This window comes from Callithrix jacchus, chromosome 8 (assembly GCF_049354715.1).
Source record: "Callithrix jacchus isolate 240 chromosome 8, calJac240_pri, whole genome shotgun sequence".
Lineage (NCBI taxonomy): Eukaryota > Metazoa > Chordata > Mammalia > Primates > Cebidae > Callithrix > Callithrix jacchus.
The window spans coordinates 105,894,877-105,922,559 of NC_133509.1; the positions used below are offsets into that span (position 1 = coordinate 105,894,877).

General features: G+C 37.5%; 1 protein-coding gene across 8 annotated transcripts in view; it reads left to right on the top strand.

Moving 5' to 3' along the window:
- Positions 1–27,683, top strand: part of PCNX1 (pecanex 1) — a 201,812-nt gene that overhangs the window by 51,090 nt on the left and 123,039 nt on the right. For all 8 annotated transcript variants that reach the window (XM_002754063.6, XM_078335275.1, XM_035260872.3 and 5 more), the window contains exons 4-6: positions 3,120–3,165; positions 3,931–4,020; positions 11,875–13,581. In XM_002754063.6, coding sequence (XP_002754109.1) covers positions 3,120–3,165; positions 3,931–4,020; positions 11,875–13,581 — 1,843 coding nt within the window. The remainder of the gene's footprint in view (positions 1–3,119; positions 3,166–3,930; positions 4,021–11,874; positions 13,582–27,683) is intronic.

Here is a 27,683-nt window from a genome sequence, read left to right on the forward strand (position 1 = left end):
AGAACAATGTTATGAAAAACACTGTATGAATCAAATCTTGAAAAGGGTCTTGTTTTCTAATATATTTTGATAGAAGATTTGCCGCTATTTGAATAGCATGTTCATGATTTAAAGTAAAAGTGAATGACTTTTGGTTGTGATTTATTATAGTACAGAACATGTAGGTTCTTAAATTTGTCTTCCTTCCATAACAGCTGATGGAATGGGAGGTGTGAAGAGTATTTTTGTTTGTTTGTTTAAAGAATGTAAAAAGAGCTATGACATATTAATTAGATTAATACTTTTTTTTTCTGAGCTAGAACCTTGCTCTGTCATCCAGGCTGGAGTGCACTGCTGCAATCTTGCCTCACTGCAACGTCCGCCTCCTGGGTTCAAGCCATTCTCATGCCTCAGACTCCCGAGTAGCTGGGATTACAGGTGCCTGCCACCACGCCTGGCTAATTTATTTGTATTTTTAGTAGAGACAGGGTTCACAGTGTTGGCCAGGCTGGCCTTGAAATCCTGACCTCAGGTGATCTTGTCCGTCTCAGCCTCCCAAAGTCCAGGGATTACAGATACCAGCCACCATGCCCAGCCTTAGATGGATACTTTTTAAGTTTCAAATTTTACAATGCCTGTTTGAAGACAGGCATTGGGTTACTATCCTCGATCCTGTTCTTTTTACGGCCTTGGGCTTCTCTCAGTCTCTTTTTATAGAATGAAATAATTCAATTTTTTTTTTTTTTGAGACAGAGTCTCACTCTGTCACCAAGGCTGGAGTTTAGTGGCGTGATCTCAGCTCACTGCAACCTCCACCTTCCAGGTTCAAGCAATTGTCCTGCCTCAGCCTCCCGAGTAGCTGGGATTATAAGGATGCACCACCATGCCCAACTAATTTTTGTATTTTAGTAGAGACAGGGTTTCACCATGTTAGTCAGCCTGGCCTCAAACTCCTGACCTCATGATCTGCCAGCGTTGGCCTCCCAAAGTGCTGGGATTACAGGCGTGAGCCACCATGCCCATCCTCAATTCTTGAATATGGCTGTGTGTTTTGTATTCTTAATTAACCCTGGGCTTTCTTCTTGACAAATGTAGGTAGTATCACACCCTCAGAGAGTAAGCCTACATTTCTCCAGTTGTCTTTTGGAGACCTTTTTTCCTTTTTGCAGAGGAGAATACTACATAATGTCATAATTGGTTGTATCATGAGCATTAATAACATTAAGTGTTTTTCTGCAGTGACACTTCGGGGAATGCATCACATTTGGGTGTACTATAGTTTATATTCTGGATGCCATGTTATTTCACATGTAAATAGTCATAATTCTTAGATATTTTGAGGGGAGGCATAATACAGAAAAGTATAAAGAATAAAAATAACCACTCTGTTATATCTGTTAAGAAGGTTTTTGTCAGCAGGTAATAGAATACTCAACTAGTAGTGACTTAAAGAAATAGGAGGTGGGCCAGGCGTGGTGGCTCACGCCTGTAATCCTAGCACTGTGGGAGGCCAACGCAGGCGGATCACAAGGTCAAGAGATTGAGACCATCCTGGTCAACATGATGAAACCCCATCTCTATAAAAAGAAGGAAAAAAAGAGAGAGAGAGAAAAAAGAAATAGGAGTTGTTTTTCACCTAAATCTGGAGGTGATAGTGTTCGGGAGTGGGCATACTTCTCATAGATCAGAAGGTGTATGACCGATTTTGGAACAAAATAAGGAGATTGTTAAGAAAGGAGAAAGGGAATACTTTGAGCTTCTGAGCAAATGACTGCTATATACATACTAATTTTTTTTTAAAGTTTAAATTCCTAGAATGATATGCATAAAATGACGTTTTTGTTTTCTTGTTTTTAAATTTCTGTCTAGGAAGTTATGTTTAATTCTAGTAGAAAAAGAGCATTTGTTAATTTTATAACTTATGTAACAGGTGTTGTAAGAATGAAACTTTCTTCTGCAATGAAATGCTTTTTGTTTTTTTTCTTCCTGGCAAATTGTAATGTCTTTTGTAGCTAATTGAAAGCAGAAATTAGGAAAAACTAGAAGAACCAAGCTTAATAAAATAGTTCAAAATTATTACAAAGCTTATTTTTTATTGGCTATCTCAAGAGTTTATTTGTATTTTCAACCTATATATGTATGCTTATTTTTATTTACTTTTTCACTGGCATATAACTGGTACAGCATGGTGCACACCTTACGTGTACAGCTAAGTGAATTTTTACATCTGTGTGCACCCATTCCGTTGCCATCCAGATGAAGAAAGGCCCTCATGCCCCTTCAAAGTCAACATTAACCTATATTTTGAGTGTATTTCTTTTGATATACACCCGCTAAATCAAATCAATGAAGAGGAAGACTGTGTAAAATATAAAGTATTATATGAATGTTCTTAATTTTATTTTACAGTGTTAACTTTGCTTGACTGTTTTCTTCTTTGAATCCATGAAAACAAGTTATAGGAAGAATTGCTAAGACTTGTTGATTTAGTAACTGTTATGTTATCTTTGGTTTTCTTAATGTGTTTGTGAAATTTGTGGTATTTATTTATATGATTTTCATGGTAGTATAATGAATAATGGCTGTGAAATTTTTGGGAAGTGTTAAACTGTCTTGAACATAAGCTCTAAAAGCTCAACAGGTTTTAGTTCTCTATTTATAGTTTGTGCTAAAAATTCATTTTTCATGGATGCCTTAGACTTTTATTGATTTATTTTTTCAAGTTCTATAAAGAAGTACTTACTTTTTGCCTGTAACTAAAGAAGGTACATAATGATACACTAACGATTTGATGGTATAACTTGTGTTGCACTTTGTAGCATATGTTAATACATTTGTCCTGCAAACCTTCCTTTTATACCCTAAGAAGTCTAAATTTATTTCAGATAGACATAATGCCTGGTTTTGCTTTTGTTTATACCATGAGCATGTCATGATGCAGTATAAAAAACGACGATAATTGTGTGATGTGAGTTGTTTGAGATTGGAGGATCTGGCCGTGGGTGGGCCGCATGAGTCCTGAGCACACAGAGGGATTGGGTAAATCAGTAAGACATGCACAGCGTGTGCCACAGCAGACAGGTTGCATGGCTCCAGTAGAACTTGTCCAACAAGTACCTTACTTCATGTCATGTTTTCAGATCGGATCTGGTTCCTCGCGTCTCGGAACAGCAGCAACTATTAAAGGTAGGTGTGATCTAAATTGAAAGTTGCCCCGGACTTTCCCTTTCATTTTGGTTGTAATGAAGATAACAGTACTGTACATTCAAATGTAATGAAAAAAATCATTCTTGAAATTATTTTATAGATAAAAGTATTTATCTTATTAAAGGTTGCTTGACTTACATCATGTTCTCTTTCATCATCCAAATTTCACAAAAGTGTTTGACCACTTACATTACCTTGCATGAATTATATAAGTTTTGATTTATAAGAAATTTCCTTGCCTTTGAGGGAAAACACTTCCGTGGATTTTAGTGGAGTTCATGGCAAACTAAGTAATTTGATGTGAACCGTTGAATATGGGCAACAAGGAGACACAAAAAAGAGCGAGTTATTTTCTGCTATTTGTTCTATTCAGATAATTTCATATTGTTTCTACCCTACAGTTTTTTAGGTTACTAATTTTCCCTGGGAAGGAAATTCATGTTGGTTCAAGTTGTTATATAATTTGCATTCCTTTTAAAAATCCACTTGTTTTTAAAGAAATAGTTTTATTAGTTTACACTTTGAAGCTTTCCATATTGTTTGGGTTTTAGTTCTGTGAGAATAATTAAGTGCTCTTATAGTCCATGATACTTCCTGTTAGTTCAGTGCATCTTCCATTATTGTAAACTTTGATACACAAAACTGCTTTAGTTGATAGACACCAGTACTCCTTGCTGTATTAATACTTCCTGCACACTGCAGCCTTGCTGTTAATATAATGTCCTCATTTGTTTCTCTCTGTAGGAGATACTGACACTGCTAAGACTTCTGATGATATCAGTTTAAGTCTGGGCCAAAGTTCTAGTCTTTGTAAGGAAGGAAGTGAAGAACAAGGTAAGAACATTATTCTTTACCATGATGTCATATACTGTGGTGATCAGAGTGAATTTGTAGAATATGCTGCGTAGAATTTGGCAGAAGTTTGTAACAATTTAATATGGTTTTTAAGGAAACAAACATAAAATGTTACTGGAATGGTAGTTATACAGAGTTATATATGCTTTTAGCTTACTGGAACTCAGTTATACATATTCTGTCAGATAAACATGGACAGAGAAGTTCTGTGAGCATGTGCCCCAGAGTGAATATGAGATGGGAGATAAGAATCTGCTATTACTTTAGTTGGTCAGACCAACTAGCCCAGCTTAGGGATAACCTAGTATGTGAAACTATTATTTTCCATGCAGTATGATCTCTAAATGCCAGCTGCTTCATCTCTTGCCAACTGCAAAAACAGTAATAAGTTTTGACATAGTGTCTTAGTCCATGTGCATTGCTATAAAGAAATACCTCAGACTGGGTGACTTATAAAGAAAGGAGGTATAATTGGCTCATGGTTCAGGCTGTACAAGAAGCATGGTGCCAGCATCTGCTTCTGGTGAGAACCTCAGGAAGCTTCCAATCATGATGGAAAGGGAAGAGGAACTGGTGCGTCACATGGTGAAAGAGAAAGAGAGAGAGAGGAGAGGGGTGCCATATATGCTCTCTTTAACAGCCAGCTCTTGTGTGAACTAACAGACTGAGAATTCACTCCTTACTGCAGAGATGGCACCAAGCCATTCATTAAGGATCCACCTTTGTGACTCAAACCTCTCCCACCAGGTCCCATGTCTAACACTGAGGATCAACATGAAATTTGGAGGGAGACCAATACCTAAACCATATCATAGAGAAATAACTTGCTGTTGGACTTACTGAGAAACTGTGCATCTGTTACCAGCATGGATGTTGTAGATTGTTAATAGAAATTTTGGCTATTTGTGATTTTTTTTTTCTTCTTCAACTCCGTTGTAAATCATATTTTGAATTTTACTGATTGATTTTAACTACCACATTTTCATGTTTGATTTCTAATTTTCAAAAATACAGCAACAGATATGTCATCCTCATTTTCGAATGGAGATTATCCAAGGTTCTATAATTAACGAGCCAGAAATAGATTAGAAACCTGTCTCACTATTGCCACCCTGTTATAACCCTGTTATTTTCATTAACCTATAGGTGATGTTTGGTGGGCAGACAGGCTGACAAATTTTTTATTTTTAATTATGAAACTTGTTTATGAGGCTACAAACAGATAACTAAATTGGGACATTTGCCCATTAATATTTTACCCAAGTTCATTTCTTACAAGCATATTTTGTTACTGTTAGTTGGAATTTTAAGTTTATTATTGTAACTCTCTGCTTCTTTGGAATTACAGTACCCTGTCATTCTTTCCTTGCTTCTGTGGACTGCCCTATTTAACCCTATACCCCATTCCTAAAACTGAAGAGACCTTTAAATGTACTGTGTGGGCTGGGCACAGTGGCTCATGCCTGTAATCCCAGTACTTTGGGAGACTGAGGTGGGTGGATCACTTGAGGCCAGATGAGACCAGCCTGGCAACATGGTGAAACCTTTTCTCTCCTAAAAACACAAAAATTATCCAGGGTGGTGATCCACGCCTGTAATCCTGGCTACTCAGGAGTTGAGACATGAGAATCACTTGAACCTGGGAGGCGTAGGTCGTAGTGAGCCGAGATTGCGTGACTACAGTTCTTCCTGAACAGAGTGAGACTCTGTCTCAAATAAATAAATAAATAATAAATAAATGTATGTGTGTACGTATGTATGTAATGTACTTTGTGTTATGGAAACTTTTAAAAACATCCAGCATGGGTAACATAGTAAGATGCCTATCTCCACAAAAAATAATAAAAAACATTATCCAGGCATGATGGTGTGTGCCTATAGTCTCAGCTGTGTGGGAGGCTGAGAGGTGAGAGGATTACATGAGTCCAGGATGTTGAGGTAGCACTAAGCTGTGATAGTGCCACTGCATGTGATAGTGCCACTGCACTCCAGCCTGGGCAACAGAGGGAGACCCTTTCTCTCTCTCTCTCTCTCTCTCTCTCTCTCTCTCTCTCTCTCTCTCTCAAGCAATCAGTATCAATTTCTTTGAGAATACCAATATCCGTTTCTACAATATGAGACCATCACAGTGTCTCAACAACTAGATAATAACCTTAGAGGGGTTGGTGCCCTTGTGTTTAGGGATTCTATGTCTTATTTTATAATCTGGAAAGTACCATATGTAAATAAGATTTTTATAGTCTGGCAGGTTGGGAATTATATACACACAAATCTACCCTTGCAGCTATGCATTAACATAGACAATGATGTCTACCATTCACTGGGTGCTTACTGTTGGCCAAGTTTGGGGTCAGGATACTTTTCTGTAAAGGACCAAATAGCTTGGTGTAGGACATGTGGTTTCTCTTGCTACTCAGCTGCTCAACTCTGCTATTGTAAAGTGAAAAAAGTCATAAACAATACAAAAATAGTGGGCATGGCTGTGCTCTCCTAAAATTTGGTTTACAAAAACAAGTTTGAGGGCTGGATTTGGCTTCATTGGCCTTAAGTTTGTCAACCCTTGGTTTAAGTCCTCTTCTAAGCATTTTATGTGCATTCATCCAGTTATTCTTCACTATAAACATTTGAAGTTGGTACTGTTATTATTCTCACTTTACAGATGAGCATGTTATTGCTTAGAGAGAAGCTATAAGAAACTTGTTCAAAGTCATACAGCTACAGAGTGGCAGTCCTGTAATTCAAATCTAGTTTTGAATTATGCTTTTTAAAATTTATAATACTTTCATTTAGTTTTAAAACTTGCTTTTATCATGTAACATTTTTCCATATGTTTAACATTTAACAAATATTGTCGAGTACTCTTGGCACTCTTTTAAGTACTGGAAATAAATCAGTGAATAAAAGGACAAAATGTTCCACCCTCATGTGGCTTCCATACTATTAATATGGAATCATACTGGTATAAATCAACATATATGTAGTAAGTAGAGACAGAAGATAGGGATTGGTGGGGACTGGGGAAATTTTAATTTTAAGTAGAGTAGTTGAAGGCAAACCTTTCTGAGAGCTAAGACCTGAAGAAGGAGTGAGCGCTCAGGATATCTGAGGGGAGGGCCCTCCTCCACACAGAGGAAACAGCAAGGACAAAGCCCTACACCACGAGTGTGCCTGTCAGGTTTGAGAAATATTGTGGCTGGCTCAAAGTAAGTGAAGGGCCAAACCGTATGGAGTTTTGTAAGCCATTTTAAAGGTGCATTTTAATTCAGAGTGAGATAAGGAACTGCTAAAGGATTGTATTTCATTTCATTGGAATCACTCTGGCATCTATTTTGAGGACTATATTAAAAGGGGCAAAAGTTGAAGCAGAGAGCTCACTTAGCAGATTAGTGCAGCAATCCAGAGCACAGATCAGAGTAATGAGAAGTAGTTTGACTGTATAGAAGATACTAAGAAGATAGGTTATGGATTTGGATATACTCTGTGAGAGAAGTATTGGTCATGGATGACTTAAAGGCTTTTGAGTTAAGCATTAGGGAGGACAAGGCCCCGCTAACTGAAAGGAGGAAGACTAAGAAGTAGATTCGAGGTGGAGAGAGCGTGGGGGGTTCAGTTCAAGGCATATCAGTGCTGTACGCAGCAATGAGCAGATAGAGAGGTCCAGATTTCAGGTAAGAGGTTGGGGGTTTGAGATTCAGTAGTTGTCAGTGAATAAATAACAACAACACAGGTGGCATACATGTGGCCCAGCTACTTGTGAGGCTGAGGCAGGAAGATTGCTTGAGCCTGGGAGATCCAGGCTGCAGTGAGCCATGTTTGCACCACTACACTCCATCTTAAATCTGCTCCTCCTCAGTCAACAAAATCAGTCATGTCAGTTAAGGGGTTGGGTATTATGAAGTTGATAAACTATCAGGGCAAGCCTTCTGGTTAGCTGCTTGGGGTTTATGTGGCCTGACTTCTTGATTCAAATCCCTTTTCCTGGCTAGGGTTTGGCGCCACCTAGTGGCAAATGTTCATACTGGCTTAAATATCATTTGGGACTCTTGCCATTCTCCTCTGGTTTGGATTTACAGGATTTACAGGACAATGATTTTTAGTTAGTTTGTTAATAGTTGATTAGTTGGCATTTTGTCACATCATTCAGGATGACTGGGAGAAAACAGGATATTGGGGTGTATCCTCAACTTTTTCACTTCTAAGATAATCTAGTTTCCTTACCTCTCACTCTTGTCTTCCCTATCCAAGATCAGAACTTCAGACCATCCCCATATGAGTATGAGGACTGGGTAGAAAACGGAGGAACTAGTTACAAATATTTCTGAATTTTAGTTTGTCAGGGGGATAGAAAACTGGAGGAGATTTACAAAGAGGGAGTATAGGTAGAAAAATGAAAAGTTCTAGCCAGGTGTGGTGGCTTACACCTGTAATACTAGCACTTTAAGAGGCCAAGGTGGGAGGATTGCTTGAGACCAGGAGTTTAATACCAGCCTGGGCAACATGGTGAAACCTTGTCTCTAAGAAAAATACAAAAAATTATCTGGGTGTGGTGGCATACACCTGTGGCCCGGCTACTTGTGAGGCTGAGGCAGGAAGATTGCTTGAGCCTGGGAGAGCAAGGCTGCAGTGAGCTATTATTGCACTACTGTGCTCCAGCCTGAATGACAGCAAGACAAAGTAAAAAGTTTTAAGATCTGAATTCTGAGCCTCTTTAGTTTAAGAAGTCCAGGAGACTGAGTAGGAACAACTGGTGAGATCAAAGGAAAACCAAGACTGTTATATGCCTGTATTCAAGGAGAACGGATTGACCAGCTTTGTCAAGTGCTGCTGACAGGTCAGGTGACACAAAGACTGAGACTTGACCATTGGATTGAACAAGGTAGAGGATGGTGGTGACCTTGATAAACAGAGTCTTAGGGGAGTTAAACTGGAATCCAAAGAGAGAATTTGAGGAGAATAATCAAAGTGAATATAGACCACTTTTTTCGTGAATTTTTTAAAGGTGATAGTGAGCAGGGGAAGTAAAGATAAGGAGGGATTTTGATTTTGTAAGATGTTTTAAGAGAAATAACAGCATGTTTCTATAATTGATTACTATCCATAATCAATTGATGAGGGAGATCAGAAGAGAGAAAGTGTGATTTACACTTCTGCCACTGAGAAACTAATTTTTCTTGGCATATTTTTTTATTTTTATATAGTTCAGTGGTTTTTAGAATATTGTGCATCCATCACCACAGTCTAAATCAAGAGCATTTTCATGACCCCAGAAAGAAATCTGCACCTATTACACTCCCCATTTCTTCTTCAAGCAGCTCCTGACAACCTCTAGTTTACTTTCTGTTTCTATAAATTTGCCTATTCTGGACATTTCCTATAAATGCAATCATATGTGTTTTTTTAATGTGCCTGGCTTCTTTCACTTACCTTATTCTGGCATGTATTAGGATGTTGTTTCTTCTTATGACTATCTGTGGCATATCACTTTTTACATTTATAAAAATATACACATATATGCCATTAGCATTCGTTTAAACTTACAGAACTGGAATTATACTTTTTATATAGTGCCACCTTTTTCACTTAAGTATTTTCTCATGTTATTACATAGTCTTTGAAAATGTTTTTAGTACTTGTATGAAATTATTAGTAAACTTCATAACTTATTTAGCCATTATTTATAGGACATTGTTATACTTCTGTTCTTTAAGAACTTTTATAATAATGTGACATAAACAATTTTGTGCTAAAAACCTTGTACACATATTTGACTCTTGTCTTTTAGCAAGTTTCCTACCTTGAAGGTAAGAATACCTTTTCAAGTTTCTTGGCCTTATTGCCAGATTGCTTTACAGAAGGTTATACCAGTTGGTACCACTATGAGCAGTATGCCTTTCTTATTCTAAATGCCACTAATAACAATTACGAAAAACAAAAAAAAGTTTGAGTTAATGAAAAATAGTATCTCTTTGTGTTGATTTGGGCCTCTTAAACTTTGATATAATCTTTTTTCATATGGGTAACAGTAAGAAAAAATGTATTTACTTGAAAATTTCCTGAAACTACCTAAATTCTTTCTGACAAAATTAAACCTTTTATGGTATATTTGTTTAGCAGTATAGAAAAAAAGTGCATGTATTAAAGTAAGTTTGGCTGTGTCTTTTAAAATGAAATACTTTCATTTCTGTTTTATTAATTTCCCAGAAGGAAGTTGGTTTTGATCATTAGCATTTAAAAAAATCTTTTGTTATCTTAGATTTAGGGATTTTCAGTTACTTGCTCAGAGTCGTTAAGTTTTCTGTAAAATTCATATCCTTGAAATGTGTGAATATCACACCAACCCATAATTGCTTATTCGAGATACAGAGTTTTTAAAAAATAACTATGATTTAGTACTACAAAAAGTACAAAGCTAACTTTTAAATTTTGATATTTAGAAGGTATAAGAACCCAACTACAGTAGCAGCTGTGGTAGTAAAATAATAAAGAACATGGGTTTTACTTATCTTGAAAACTTTAAAATGTAAGAAAGAGTATGATTGGACATTTATAAGCTACAATTTTATGGTATACTCCAGAGGTTATCTGTGAGTTTTTAATTAATTAATCATAGCTAAATCTACGTTTAGATTTTTTAAAAGTCTATAAACATTTTTTTTAATTGCATTTTAGGTTTTGGGGTACATGTGAAGAACATGCAAGATTGTTGCATAGGTACACACATGGCAGCATGATTTATGTATATAAACATTTTTAGTAACTCATGTATTTTAATTTTAGGGGGAAATGTCTGCTTTGATCATTGAGATTCTACTAGGAATACTCAGACTTACTATAGAATCTGTTATTGTACTTTGTCTATGCAGCTATGACAAATAAGCCAATAATTTTTCTTCTTATTGAACTAATAGCAGGTTCAAATCTCCTTGTCTGTCAAAACGTATATTAAAAAATCAGCTGTTGTGCAGCTTGGTTGTCAAGCTATATTCCAAGACAATGTAGGTAGGTAGGTGTAGATGCATTTATTTATATCTATATTTTCATTTATATATATAGTATGTATGATAAGTTACTAATCACTGGTCTAGAGGGAGGGTTACAGCAGTGATCTTAGAGATACAAGAGAAGTATTTTTTTCATGAAGTATTTTATAATCGCTATACCAATAATGAAAGATAAAATGCAGTATTTTGCTCTGTAATTATTGCTGTTTTAACCATTCTGGACAGCAAGATGTCTTATATCATTATATCTTGTTTGGGCAATGGTCAGCCTGTTTTTGTTTGTTTCTGATTAGGTTTTCTTGATTTGTAAAATAATCGCATTAGCTTTTTGAAAGGACTTTAGTATTATGTTAGTAAGGTAAAATAATGACAGCTACCTTTGATGGTGACGGCATGGTGTCAAGCAGTATATGTCATTAACTCAGTTATTCCTTGCTTGTGACTCAGTGAAGTTGGTGTCACGTTTTACAGATGAGGAAATAGAGACTTAGAGGGGTAACCCAGAGTTACCTAGTTAGTAAGTTGGAGACAGAGCTTGCATAGCCAGGCCTGTTTTAACTATAATCCTTTGTTGCCTCTTATTTTATTGTTGATAGTCTATAGAACTCTTTCTGGGCCCAACTGAAGACCCAAAGATTTGGAAGTTCAGTTCATTTCAAGAGTAGAATGCTTTCTTTGTGCAGCTGTGAAACAGAAGCCAGCTCTTTGGCGAACTACTTGAGAAATTGTTTATACTTTATTTACTGTATGCAGTGAATTCTTTCCATTGTTAAACAGTAGAAAAGCAGATCATACATTTATTTTAACGTTTCCAAATATGTGTTTGAAACAGATTTGGCAACTGATCGGAAGCTCTTTCGTCTTGTTTCCAATGACTCCTTCATCTCCATTCAGCCTTCCTTATCCTCTTGTGGACAGGACTTACCAAGAGACTTCAGTGACAAAGTGAGCCTGCCAAGTCATAGCCACCACCACCATGTTGATCAGTCTCTGTCCAGTGCCTGTGACACAGAAGTAGCTTCTCTTGTACCTTTACACTCACACTCTTATAGAAAAGACCACCGGCCGCGAGGTGTACCACGGACTTCTAGCTCTGCTGTGGCTTTTCCAGACACGTCACTGAATGATTTTCCCCTTTATCAGCAAAGACGTGGGTTAGATCCAGTTAGTGAGTTAGAATCTTCCAAGCCTCTTTCTGGATCCAAAGAATCCTTGGTGGAAAATTCTGGTTTATCTGGGGAAGTTCAGCTGGCTGGTGACTTGAAAATCAATACTTCTCAGCCACCCACAAAAAGTGGGAAGAGCAAACCTTTGAAAGCAGACAAAAGCATGGACAGCTTGAGGAGCCTGAGCACACGGAGTAGTGGGTCAACTGAGAGCTACTGCAGTGGAACAGACCGGGACACTAACAGTACTGTCAGCAGCTATAAAAGCGAGCATACCAGCTCAACTCACATAGAGAGCATTTTGTCAGAGCATGAGGAATCTCCTAAAGCAGGAACAAAAAGTGGGAGGAAAAAAGAGTGCTGTGCAGGCCTAGAGGAAAAGAGTAGCTATGCTGGTGTCAAAAGGACTAGCAGTGAAAAGATTGCCATGGAAGCGAGTACTAACGGTGGGGTTCACGAGGCCAAGGACTCTACCCCCTCTGATGAGATGCACAACCAGAGAGGTCTCAGCACCTCTGCATCTGAAGAAGCCAATAAAAATCCCCATGCAAATGAATTTACTTCCCAAGGGGACAGACCACCTGGGAACACTGCAGAAAACAAAGAAGAGCAGAGTGATAAGTCAGCTGTTTCTGTGGATTCCAAAGTGTGTAAAGATGTTGGTGGAAAGCAAAAGGAAGAGGATGTTCGACCGAAATCTTCTAGCGTAATCCATCGGACAGGTTCTGCCCACAAGTCGGGCAGGAGGCGGACAGGAAAAAAACGGGCTAGCAGTTTTGATTCAAGTCGGCATAGGGACTATGTTTGCTTTCGAGGTGTTTCTGGTACCAAGCCACGCAGTGCTATATTTTGTCATGACGAGGACTCTAGCGATCAAAGCGACTTGAGTAGAGCATCAAGTGTTCAGTCTGCTCACCAGTTCAGCAGTGATAGCTCGTCTAGCACCACTTCTCATTCCTGTCAGTCTCCTGAAGGTAGATACAGTGCTCTAAAGACAAAACACACTCATAAAGAAAGGGGCACAGACTCTGAACATACACACAAAGCTCATTTGGGTCCTGAAGGAACTGGCAAAAAGCGTGCAACACGACGGACTTCTAGCACAAATAGTGCCAAGACTCGTGCCCGAGTGTTGAGCCTGGACAGTGGCACAGTAGCATGTTTGAATGACTCAAACAGGTTAATGGCACCTGAAAGTATAAAGCCCTTAACCACTTCAAAATCAGATCTTGAGGCCAAAGAGGGAGAGGTGCTAGATGAGCTGTCTTTATTAGGACGGGCTTCCCAGTTAGAGACAGTCACTCGATCTAGGAATAGCTTGCCAAACCAGGTTGCATTTCCTGAAGGGGAAGAGCAAGATGCAGTCAGCGGAGGTAAGTAAACTGTAAGAAGAGATTTCTCTAAGAGTCACTGCCTTTTCTTACTGTTAATTGGAGTAGTACTTACTAAAATATGCTTCTATTAATATTTCTCCTTCCACTGTGTTATTAAAATGTCCTTTCTTGAATGGAGAGGTAGGTTAGAAAAGGTTTTGGTATGAACATGAAGAAAATATTTTTTTGGTTGCAATATTTGAGTATGTCGATTTGTTCTTGATGGTGTCAAAAACACATTTCTTTTTTTTTTTTGTTTAAGATGCGGTCTCACCATGATGGCCAGGCTGGTCTTGAACTCCTGACCTCAGGTGATCCACCCACCTCGGCCTCCCAAAGTACTAGGATTACAGGCGTGAGCCACCGCGCCCGGCCAAAAACACCAGTTTCTAAGCCAGTTTCCACCTGTAAATGTTTTGCCAGAAATAACAAAAATTAGCCCCCTTCTTTTTTCTAACAGTAGCAACAGTAAAATATATAATTATGTAAGGGCACCAAACCAGTTTTAGTCATCTCTTATACAGTATATGACACTAACCTTTCAGAATTAGATCAGTCTGTTATATAAGAGTTTTCCAAATATTACTTTGACTCTATGTACTTTGAAAACTATGACTCTTTTTAAAAATCTGTATCATTGGTCTTATTTCTTGCTTACTCAAGTTTTCAGGCATTACAAAAATATTATTTTTTTCTATAATTTCACATTATTCTTAAAGTTTATTATCGAGATTTGTAGGTTATATTGACATTTGGTGTCCATTAATTGATGTAAGATGCCCCCATAATAACAGTGATGGTGTTCCAGTTAAAGTCATAGTTTATTTCAGGTTTATGGAGAATTGTGCAAAATTGGATATTCTGTCAGTGTGTGTTGGCCTCTTTATTTCAGAGTTGTTATTTCTCGCTATTTTCTTCTGCCCAAGATCGTTTGTTTATTTGGTTCTGGTAATTATGGAATCTGCTTCAGAATCAGAAGAATCAGGTCTTTTGTTGTTAGTACCTTAGCTCTTTTAGCCTCTACCGCAATTCCCTTTATTTGTGCTTATATCTTTAGTTTTAAAGTTTATAGTCTGTTTAATATAGTAGTGTTCAGTCACTTACTAAAAGTTAAGCTGGATTTTGTTTGTACAAACATTCTGAAACATATGAATATATGCTTTTTCTCTCAAAGATGTTAATTTCATCTGGAGTATTTAAAAAGTCTATATTGTGGTAAACATTTTCTTAGATTTTTTTTTTGGGGGGGGGTGAAGTTTTTAGCCAGCTTAATTTCTAATGGGAATGTAAAGAAATTATCTCGTACCTAAAGAAGAATGTAGTTGATCAAACCTAAATATTGACAGCTAATTATATCTGAAGTGGTTATAACCATTTGGTGACAATGGAGTAATTAAATTCCCTTGAGTCTTTGACCTGGATATAGTTCTCTTTTTTTGTAAACAATCTGAAATGCTTGTAGTGATTTCTCACACAAATCATATCAAGTATGTTCACGGTATGCAAGAAGCCATTAGATTTTAAAATATAGCTTAATTTTTAAAATTATCAAAATGAATTTTAAGTAAACATGCTATAATAGAAAAATATTGCTATTCTGAATATTGTTGAAATGTCAATACTGCAAAAATATGTACAAAAGTATGTAGTAAATTCAGGTCTTTATATTTAATATGTCATTTCCTTTTCACGGGGAGTGTGGGGTGTTCTGTTTTTTAAGAAAATTTACTTGAAAGACGTTATTTGCCTCTTGATGCTGTTCTTTCAGTTACAGTAGTCCTCATTTTTTCCAGGCCCTAGATTTTGTTTTCTTTGTTTGTACTCTTTTTTAAAAAAAACTCCATTAAATGTTAAGAAAAAATGAAATAAAAATTTCTATCTACTTTGCTGGAAGAAATGTAATAGTCTGTGGGCTGTTTAAAGACATTTTTTGGGGCCGGGCACGGTGGCTCACGCTTGTAATCCCAGCACTTTGGGAGGCAGAGGCAGGTGGATCACGAGGTCAAAAGATCAAGACCATCCTGATCAACATGGTGAAACCCCGTCTCTACTGAAAATAAAAAAAATTAGCAGGGCATGGTGGCGCACACCTGTAATCCCAGCTACTCGGGAGGCTGAGGCAGGAGAATTGCCTGAACTCAGGAGGTGGAGGTTGCGGTGAGCTGAGATCGCACCATTGCACTCCAGCCTGGGTAACAAGAGCGAAACTGTCTCAAAAAAACAAAAACAAAAGACATTTTTTTGCCTAAGGATTTTTTGCTTAAGCATTGCAAAGGCTACTTTTATTTGAGCTTCTTTGGGTTTAAAATGCAAGTGAGAGCAAAAGTAAAGCACTTTAATGTGTTGGGGGATTTTAAATTGGTTTTTATCATAACTAAATATAGGGGTTTTGTTGGGAGTTTACTTGAGCTTTTTGGAAGGTTGGAGGTAGTGGAAGGGGATTTGTTTTGATTCTCATTTAAAAATTACATAGACACTCAAATACTGGTTTAAGATATTGTTTATGTTAGCATTACTTGTTAAAATTTAGAGGAAATGTATGACAATTTAGAAGAAATGTTTTTGGGCTGTCCTTTCTTACATACTGTACTACTGAGACCTGTCAACAAATCATGTTACTACTTGGCCATTCGTATACCTTTGCATAGATAGATTTTATCTTAAAGAATTTGAAGGTGTTGGTAAGTTCTCCAATGGTTTCTTTTTGTTTTATTTTAAGGTAGGTGGTGGTGGTGGTGGTGGTGGTGGTGGTGTGGAGAGATGGAACTTAGGAAATATAAAGTACTAAAAGTACTGTAAAATAGGAGGTAATCTAGTTTAGTGACAGGAAGTCAAATACCTTTGTTAGTATGTGGACTTCACTGTTGTGACTCTAGGAAAGCTACTTATAAACCTCAGCTTCCTCACCTGTAAATGAGATGATTGTAGTATTTATCTCATAGGGTTGTTGTGAGGACTAAGGAGTTAATACAGGAAAATGCTTCTAACAGTGCCTAGCACATGGTAAATTCTTACTAGTGCTGCTGTGACTATTCAAGGCCAGTTAGTTATGCTATACAATGTAGCCTGTTCTTTAACCCTATTAATTCAGTGGTGTAAGATTAAAATAGAAGAAAATGATTAAATGTAGAAATAAATCAGTGATATTCTAAGTGTGCTATTGTGAAACTCAATAGTAAAAATAAAAACATCTGATTCCCCAGTTTCTTACATAATGCCAATAGGAAAAACATTTTTTATTAACATCAATTTAGTGGCATAGATTTTAACCTCATTTTGGCAGTAGTATGTCATGTAACTTACCTTTTTTAGTCACATAACAAGGGATTGTTTTCATAGGCCTTGTCATCATTAATCAAATTCTTTGGTTAAAACTGGATTTCATCAATAATGGTTTGTGATTATTGAGACAGGAAATATGTTTTAAGTTCAAACTAAGTCATTTTCTGTTGATCTCTTGTTTTTTACTTAATTTTTCTTTTTAAATTATAAGGTATATTTTAAATTTATGACTAATATTTTAAGAAATGAAAACTATACACAGGCTATATGTTAGAAAAATGTCCTGTGTTTTCTAGCTTGTATTACTTTCAATAAAGTCCTTTTCTTTTGAGCCATTTAAACTTATTTCCTGTGTGATTCAATGCTGTTATTATAGCATATTTTGTGTATCACTTATTGGATTACAAAGAATTGCTTTAGTGGAAAGATTCGTGTTTACTTATTCTTTGCGCTTTTTTCTGAATTATTTAACCTGTATTTCTCTGTGAAATTTTTTTAAGTGTAATGTTTGGGTCATTATTCTGTATTCATGAAATAGGATCCTAATATTGTGTTGGGAAACAAAGATAACCTTTAAAGAAACAATTATTTAAAGAAAAGTCAGATCTTTTCAATAAACAATTTATCAGGGTTTGTGCTATACACATAAATTGAAGGTGTGTTATTTTGTACTCAAGTATCATTGAGCATTACATGGAAGATAAAGACCATAAACAGACAAGAAAATGCAAATTATAGCTTTTGTACTTTACTAAATAGAAAGACTCTCAAGCCTAATAAACTTAATTTTCTGATATCCCAGTCTACATTGAAAGTTAGAAGGAGCAAATTGGTGGAAGGGATGGGTACTTATAGAGGCTGAAGTTATGACAGCAGAAGAAATACACAGCTGACTCTAAAAGAGGAGCTATAATAACTATACAAGCCAAAGTAGGAAACCCAGTGGTGTGTGGTTATTCAAGGCAGGGGCAGACTATCTTTCTTATTTTAACAGTGTTCAATGACATCATAATAGCATAACTTATACTGTATTAAAGTATAATGCTGTACTCATTGTATATGTGGCTGACCTTGATTTATTAAGGAAAGGTTCTTTATTGTGAAAAAAGCTTAGACATGTAAAACCGCATAGAAGAATGCTCATTAAATACAGCATAATAGGTTTGGCAAAATTATCTTCCTGTACAACAGTATCAAGAAAAGAGGTGTTTATTGGTGAAGCAAATAAATGTTTACATATAGAATTCCCAAAACCAGCCCATGCATGATTTTGTTAAGTAGGAACAAACATTATTGTGTTTTTCTTTCTCTCCATAGTGAAGTTCTGGGTAAGGAATCAAACGGTTACATTTTCATACCACCTCTAACTACTGTCTGAATATTCTGGCAAGCCATCAAATCTGTGCCTCAATTTCCTCAATTGTAAAACAGGAATAACAACTGTCTAGGCCTGTCTCACAGTTAACTCTCAGACTCCAGTGAGCTTAAACCTAATGAGTGTAGAAATGTGAAAATGCTTTATGTATTGTAGGTTCATTATATAAACAAAGACACTTATGTCTTTCATTTGTAAGGATGTTTCCCCTCTCAAAAACGTCGCTTCAAATATATATGTTCATCACAAATGAGCCTTTATTAAAGGACTGTCCTGAAAGTAGATGCAAAATAGTATCTTAAGGGTTGGTATCTTTCATCTCATTCACAAAGGATTAAAAAGGATATGAAATCACCTATAAAAGTAAGTAATACTGAAGCTATATTTGGCTTCTGAGCTTGTGGAAAATATCAGTAAGGATATGCAAATTCTCTTTAACTCAAAGCTCAGCTAATAATTTTTTTTTCTTTTCTTGAGATGCAATCTCACTCTGTTGCCCCAGCTGGAGAGCAATGGTGTGATCTTGGCATACTACAGCCTCCACCTCCCAGGTTGAAGCAATTCTCCTGCCTCAGCCTGGCGAGTAGCTGGGACTAAGGTGCCTGTCACCATGCCCAGCTGATATTTTATTTTTAGTAGATAATGGGTTCCACCATATTGGCAAAGCTGGTCTCAAACTCCTGACCTTGTGATCCGCCCACCTCAGCCTTCCAAAGTGCTGGGATTATAGGCGTGAGCCAACGAGCCTGGCCACAGCTAATAATTTTGTTATTGTTTACTCCTGTTCCTTGGCTTGTCAAAAAGTAGGCCAGTCCTTTAAAATGTTTTCACAGATGGAAATTATTTTAATTCAGAATTAATGCTTAGAAATTGGGCAGTGTTCTTTGGCACTTAAATGACACTCCTACCAACAGTGTAAAAGTGTTCCTATTTCTCCACATCCTCTCCAGCATCTGTTGTCTGCAGATTGTTTAATGACCGCCATTCTAACTGGCGTGAGATGGTATCTCAATGTAGTTTTGATTTGCATTTCTCTAATGACCAGTGATGATGAACATTTTTTTCTTTTTTCTTTTTCTTTTTAAAATTTATTTATTTTACTTTAGATGCACACTATATCTGGCATTTTCCCCCATGTTATCCTTCCCCACCCTCCTGATGAGCATTTTTTCATATGTTTGTTGGCCTCATGTATGTCTTCTTTTGAAAAGTGTCTGTTCATATCCTTTGCCCACTTTTGAATGGGTTTGTTTGTTTTTTTTTCTTGTAAATCTGTTTTAGTTCTTTATAGATTTTGGACATAAGTCCTTTGTCAGATGGGTAGATTGCAAAAATTTTTTTCCATTCTGTTGGTTGCCGGTTCACTCTAATGATTTTTTCTTTTGCTGTGCAGAAGCTCTGGAGTTTAATTAGATCCCATTTGTCTGTTTTGGCTTTTGTTGCCAATGCTTTTGGTTTTTAGTCATGAAGTCCTTGCCTATCCCTTTGTCCTGAATGGTTTTGCCTAGGTTTTCTTCTAAGGTTTTTATGGTGTTAGTTCTTATGTTTAATTCTTAGATCCATCTGGAGTTAATTTTAGTGTAAGGTGTCAGGAAGGGTTTCTGCTTTCTGTACATGGCTAGCCAGTTTTCCCAACGTCGTTTATTAAACAGGGAATCCTTTCCCCATTGCTTGTTTTGTCAGGTTTGTCAATGATCAGATGGTTGTAGATGTGTGGCATTGCCTCTCAGGCCTCTGTTCTGTTCCATTGGTCTATATCTCTGTTTTGGTACCAGTACCATGCTGTTTTGATTACTGTAGCCTTGCAGTATAGTTTGAAGTCAGATAGCATGATGCCTCCAGCTTTGTTCTTTTTGCTTAGAATTCACTTGGTTATGCAGGCTCTCTTTTGGTTCTATATGAAGTTTAAGGTGGTTTTTTTCCAGTTCTGTGAAGAAGGTCATTGATAGCTTGATGGGGATAGCATTGAATCTATAAATTACTTGGGGCAGTAAGGCCATTTTTACAATATTGATTCTTCCTAACCATGAGCATGGAATGTTTCTACATCTGTTTGTGTCCTCTCTTATTTTGTTGAGCAGTGGTTTGTAGTTCTCCTTGAAGAGGTCCTTTACTTCCTTTGTTAGTTGTATTCCTAGGTATTTATTTTTATCTTTGTCGCAGTTGTGAATGGCAGTTGGTTCTAGATTTGGCTCTCTTTAAGTCTGTTATTGGTGTATAGGAATACTTGTGATTTTTGCACATTGATTTTGTATCCTGATACTTTGCTGAAGATGCTTATCAGTTTAAGATTTTGGGCTGAGATGATGGGGTCTTCTAAATATACAATCATGTTGTCTCCAAATAGATAGAGACAATTTGACTTCCTCCTTTCCTAATTGAATACCCTTTATTTCTTTTTCTTGCCTGATTGCTCTGGCTAGAACTTGCAATACTATATTGAATAGGAGTGGTGGGAGAGTTAGAACTCAGAATTCAGAAACTAACTCAGAATTGCACAGTTTCATGGATACTTGTTTAGTATCAGATTTCAAAGGGAATGCTTCCAGTTTTGTTTTTTTTTTTTCCCATAAAGACGGGGTTTCGCCATGTTGGTTAGGCTGGTCTTGAACTCCTGACCTCAGGTGATCTGCCCACCTCAGCCTCCCAGAGTGCTGGGATTACAGGTGTGAGCCACCGTGCCCGGCCTGCTTCCAGTTTTTGTCCATTCGGTATGATATTGGCTGTTGGTTTGTCATAAACAGCTTTTATTATTTTGAGATATGTTCCATCGATACCTAGTTTATTGAGTTTTTAGCATAAAGCGCTGTTGAATTTCGTCAAAGGCTTTCTCTGTATCTATTGAGATAATCATGTGGTTTCTGTCTTTCGTTCAGTTTATGTGGTGAATTACGTTTATAGACTTGCATATGTTGAACCAGCCTTGCATCCCCGGGATGAAGCCTACTTGATCGTGATGGATGAGCTTTTTGATGTGCTGTTGCAATCAATTTGCCAGTATTTTATTGAAGATTGTTGCTTCTATGTTCATCATGGATATTGGCCTGAAGTTTTCTTTTCTTGTTAAGTCTCTGCTGGGTTTTAGTATCAGGATGATGTTGATCTCATCAAATGATTTGAGGGGATTCCTTTTTTTTGGATTGTTTGGAATAGTTCAGGAGTAACACCAGCTCCACTTTGTGTGTCTGGTAGAATTCGGGCTGTGAATCCATCTGGACCTGGGCTTTTTTTGGTTGGTAGGCTATCAGTTGCTGCCTCAACTTCAACCCTTGTTATTGGTCTATTCAGGGTTTCACCTTCTTCCTGGTTTAGGCTTGGGAGGGTGTAAGTGTCCAGGAATTTATCCATTTCTTCCAGGTTTACTGGTTTATGTGCATAGAGTTGTTCGTAATAATCTCTGACAGTGGTTTGTATATCTGTGGAATCTGGTGATATCCCCTTTATCTTTTTTTATTGCATCTATTTGATTCTTTTCTCTCTTTTTGATTAATCTGGCTAGTGGTCTATTTTGTTGATCTTTTCAAAAAAACAGCTCCTAGATTTATTGATTTTTTTGAAGGTTTTTTTGTGTCTATCTCCTTCAGTTCTGCTCTGATCTTAGTTATTTCTTGTCTTCTCCTAGCTTTTGAGTTTTTTTGATTTTGTTCCTCTAGCTCTTTCAATTTTGTTGATAAGGTGTCTATTTTAGATCTTTCCTTGCTTCTCATATGGGCATTTATTGCTATAAATTTTCCTCTAGACACTGCTTTAAATGTGTCCCAGAGATTCTGGTACATTGTATCTTCATTCTCCTTGGTTTCGAAGAACATCTTTATTTCTGCCTTTATTTCATTGTTTATCCAGTCAACATTGAAGAGCCAGTTGTCCGTTTCCATGAAACTGTGCAATTCTGAGTTAGTTTCTGAATTCTGAGTTCTAACTTGATTGCACTATGGTCTGAGAGACTGTTTGTTATGATTTCCATTCTTTTGCATTTGCTGAGGAGTGATTTACTTCCAATTATATGGTCAATTTTAGAGTAAGTGTGATGTGGTGCTTAGAAGAATGTATATTCTTTGGATTTGGGGTGGAGAGTTCTGTAAATGTCTATTAGGTTTGCTTGTTCCAGTTCTGAGTTCAAGTCCTGGACATCCTTGTTAATTTTCTGTCTCGTTGATCTGTCTATTATTGACAGTGGAGTGTTAAAGTCTCGCACTATTATTGTGTGATAGTCTAAGTCTCTTTGTAGGTCATTAAGAACTTGCTTTATGTATCTGGGCGCTGCTGTATTGGGCACATATATATTTAGGATCATTAGCTCTTCTTGTTGCATTGATCCTTTTACCATTATGTAATGACCTTCTTTGTCTCTTTTGATCTTTGTTGGTTTAAAGTCTATTTGATCAGAGACTAGGATTGCAACTCCTGCTTTTTTTTGCTCTCTGTTTGCTTGGTAGATCTTCCTCCATCCCTTTATTTTGAGCCTATATGTATCCTTGCATGTGAGATGTGTTTCCTGGATACAGCACACCAATGGGTTTTGACTTTTTATCCAGTCTGCCAGTCTAGTTCTTTTGACTGGGGCATTTAGCCCATTTACATTTAAGGTTAATATTGTCATATGCGAATTTGATCCTGCCATTTTGATGCTAGCTGTTTGTTTTGCCCATTAGTTGATACAGTTTCTTCATTGTGTCGATGCTCTCTAGCATTTGGTACGTTTTTGGAGTGGCTGGTACTGGTTGTTCCTTTCTGTGTTTAGTGCTTCTTTCAGGAGCTCTTGTAAAGCAGGCCTAGTGGAGATGAAATCTCTGAGCAATTGCTTGTTCATAAAGGATTTTATTTCTCCTTCTCTTATGAAGCTCAGTTTGGCTGGATATGAAATTCTAGGTTGAAAGTTCTTGTCTTTAAGGATGTTAAATATTGACCCCCCACTCTCTTCTGGCTTGTAGGGTTTCTGCTGAGAGATCAGCTGTGAGTCGGATGGGCTTCCCTTTGTGGGTAACCTGACCTTTCTCTCTGGCTGCCCTTAGTGTTTTTTCCTTCATTTCAACCCTGGTGAATGTGATGATTATGTGCCTTGGGGTTGCTTTTCTGGAGGAATATCTTTTTGGTCTTCTCTGTATTTCCTGGAGTTGAATATTGGCCTGCCTTGCTAGGTTGGGGAAGTTCTCCTGGATAATATCCTGAAGAGTGTTTTCTATCTTGGATTCATTCTCTCTGTCACATTCAGGTAAACCTATCAAACGTGGTTTAGATCTTTTCACATAATCCCATATTTCTTGGAGGCTTGTTAATTTCTTTTCACTCTTTTTTCTCTACTCTTGGCTTCTTGTTTTATTTCATTGAGTTGATACTCAATCACTGATACCCTCTCTTCTGCTTGGGGGATTCGGCTATTGAAACTTGTGTATGCTTCACGATGTTCTCGTGTTGTGTTTTTCAGCTCCATCAATTCATTTGTATTCCTCTCTAAGCTGTTTATTCTTGTTAGCATTTTGTCAAACCTTTTTTCAAGGTTCTTTGTTTCTTTGCATTGAGTTAGAACATGATATTTTAGCTCAGAGAATTTTGTTATTACCCACTTTCTGAAGCCTGTTTCTGTCAATTCATCAGACTCATTCTCCATCCAGCCTTGTTCCCTTGCTGGTGAGTTGTGATCCCTTGGAGGAGGAGAGGCGTTCTGGTTTTGGTATTTTCATCCTTTTTGTGCTGGTTTCTTCCCATCTTTGTGGATTTATGTACCTGTGGTCTTTGTGGTTGGTGACTTTCAGATGGGGTCTCTGAGTGGACGTCCTTTTTGTTGCTGATGAAGTTATTTCTTTCTGTTTTTCAGTTTTGCTTCTAACAGTCAGGCACCCCTCCTGTAGAACTACTGGAGGTCCACTCCAGACCCTGCTTCCCTGGGGATTACCTGCAGCAGCTGCAGAACAGTAAGGGTTGCTGCCAGTTTCTTCTTCTGTTACTTTTGTCCCAGAAGAATACCTCCCACATGTCAGCCTGAGCTCTCTCCTTTATGAGGTGTCTCTTTGATTATGCAGGGGTTGGGGAGTTGCTTGAGGAGACAGTCTGTTCGTTATAGGAGCTCAAGTGCTGAGCTGTGAGCTCCATTGTTCTGTTCAGAGCGGCTATGCAGGTACGTTTAAGTCTGCTGCAGTGGAACTCATAACCCCCTTTTTTCCCCAGGTTCTCTGTCCCAGGAAGATGGGGCTTTGTTTATAAGTTCCTGTCATTCTGCTGCCTTTTTTGAGTGATGCCCTGCCCAGTGAGGAGGTAGCCTAAGTCTGCCAGCCAAGGCATTGCTGAGCTGCCGTGGACTCTGCCCAGCTGTTGTGTGAACTTCCTTGCAGTTTTGTTTATGGGGTATAGTTAGAACTGCCTCGGTAATGGCAGTTTGCCTCAGTAATGGTGTACCGTCTCTGTAATGGTGGACTGCCTCGGTAATGGTGGACACCCTCCCCCCAGTGGAGCTGGACCTTTGCAGGTCCAGCTGTGCTTGCTGTGAAACTCAATCCAGAGCATTTCAGATTGCTGGTCTTTGTGAATGTGGGACCAGCCGAGCCAGATCACCTGGCTCCCTATTTCAGCTCCATTTTTTTCAGTTGAATGGGCAACTCTGTCTCCCAGGCATTCCAGTCGCCAGTTGAAAGGGCGTCCGGATTTGTGTGAGTTTTTGTGTGGAGACTCACTGTGCTGGCTGAAACAGCAGCACTGGGGATTCGTGACACTTTTTCACCCAGGAATCTCCTGGTCTGTGGGCAGTAAAAATTTATATGGAAATGCGGTGGTCACTTACCCTCTCTGTTTTCACTGGAAACTGCAGTCCAGGGCTGTTCCTGTTTGGCCATCTTGGATCTCGGTAAAATAGTTTTTATCTTGAACATTTCAGTGTATTTTAGAATGTTTGCAGATGTCTTTTATTTTACTGAGACATACATATATACTTACTTGTTTCATACTTTTGTCATCTTTCTTAAGAATTTAATTTCCTAATAGCATGTTTTCTGATCTTTTTGAAGTACTAAATGCATATTTTTATTTTCATGATCTTTCCAGATTTATACCTTTTTTTCTCTCACAATAAACATTTCTCACTGAAAAGAACACTTGAGCAGTTTCCTCTGTCTAAATTTTTATTAATTTAATTAAAATTGAGCTATTGCAAGATGCCAGTCATAGCAGTACATGACAACTAGAAAGTAACTTATTACATATGAATTATTTCACAAATTAATCAGGTATATTATTGACATCATTTTTAAGTAGCATCTTTATCTGTGCATATTTATACTCACAACTTCGAATTTTTGAGATAGAATTTGGATAGCCATTCCCTAATACCTCATTAAATTTTCCTCTTTGGGGCATCCCAGCCATTCTAGCAGTATATTAATGCCTTTAATGCTTTCTCTGCTTTCATTCAGAGAGGAAACCCAGCTGATAGTCTGTAATTATAATACCACCATAAAAAAATTAATAGTTGCACTAAAATAATTTGGCTTGAACATGTAGAATTTTCTTATCTCAATGAGGTAAATGGGAAGTAACTCCTGAGGTGGGAGGTGTTTATTATGGATTTTACTTTCTTTATCTTCAGGGATGGACCAGATCACAGCTGTCTAAAATATCAGAGGTTATTTTTGATATACTCATGAATTGAACTTGGGCATTTAGTAAATGCTTAAACCTAATTGAGTGATTCCATCAGAATAACAAAAATAAAAAGCTAAATTATCTGAAGGTTCCTATTATTTTCATATTTATTTATTTATTTTTGACATGGAGTTTCGTTCCTGTTGCCCAGGTTGGAGTACAGTGGCACAGTCTCGGCTCACCGCATCCTCCGTCTCCTGTGTTCAAGTGATTTTCCTGCCTCAGCCTCCTGAGTAGTTGGGATTACAGGTGCCTGCCACCACGCCTGCTAATTTTTGTATTTTTAGTAGAAACAGGGTTTCGCCATGTTGGCCAGGCTGGTCTTGAACTCCTGACCTCCAGTGATCCACCCACCTCAGCCTCCCAAAGTGCTGAGATTACAGGTGTGAGCCACTGTGCCCAGCCTGAAGGTTCTTCTTAAACTTATTATGATTGTGAAATCAGTCTTTTTAACACAAATAAATGCTTAGAAAGTCAAGGCTTGTAATTTTGAAAAAATACATTTAAAAATATACAACTCTCTGGATATATATCCTCAGAAGTATTTTATGTCTTGTCATTCGGGTTTTTGAATTGCTTAAATGTTTTTTTCTGTTTTACCTATACATTCATAATGTTTGGTTGTACTAGAGTGCTAATTTTTCACTATCTGTATTTTATGCTGTTACTGTTGAATTAGTTAATTGGGTTTTAAGCAGTGTCAAAATGTCAACTCCAAAACCAGTTTTTAAAATATTTTCTTCCTCCTCTCTGGTTCTGTTGTTAAAAAATTAAATTTTTTTTTGTTACTGTTTTTCTTCTGTAACGTTAAATGATTCAAGAAGAGCTTTTTTTTTTTTTTTGAGACAGGGTCTCACTCGGTTGCCATGTGCTAGGCTGGAGTGCAGTGGCGCGATCTCGGCTTACTGCAACCTCCACCTCCCGAGTTCAAGCAATTCTCCTGCTTCAGCCTCCTGAGTAGCTGGGACTACAGGCACACACCATCATGCCCAGCTAATTTTTGTATTTTTTTTTAGTAGAGACAGGGTTTCACCGTGTTGGCCAGGCTGGTCTTGAACTCCTGACCTTGTGATCCACCTGCCTCTGCCTCCTGAAGTGTTGGAATTACAGGTGTGAGCTACCGCGCCCGGCCAGAAATCTTAATATTTCACAAAATGATTCTTGAATTGAGTTTTTAAATAGTGATTTAAATTCCATAACCTGAGGAATTTAAATTAAGCCTTATAGATGTCTAAGAACTGTTAGCAGGTATACCAATTGCTCACCTAATTTTTTATTTCTTCCCTAAATTGGCTTGTTTTCTTCTCTGCTTTATTTTATCCTTCCTTCATTGATTGCCCTGCCCTAATACATGTTTTCTCCTTTGTGGCAATGCTGATTGCATTTTCATTTCATTGAAGTCACGGTTGTCAGGAATTGGCAAAGTATGTAATATGCCTTGTAGCTGTGGTAGCAAAAAGACAACCTTATCTTTCTAGATAAGCACTGTTCAGTACTACTTTGATCACGGAAGTTTTCTGTATCTGCACTGTCCAGTAATGGTAACCACTGGCTACACGTAGCTGCTGAGCACTTGACGTATGGTTCATGAACTTCAGGAACTTTTTATTTTTATTTAATTTTAAGTATAAATAGCCACATATGGCTAATGGCTACCACATTGTACAGAAATTGTAGATGATCAGATTTAATCGCATCATTTGTTCTTATAGGCCATATATAATTTTTGTATACATGGAGTTTTATCCTACAAGTAAAGGAATTTAAAGGAAATTTCATGTTTAGAAAGAATGTTTCTGTACTAACTTGTGTT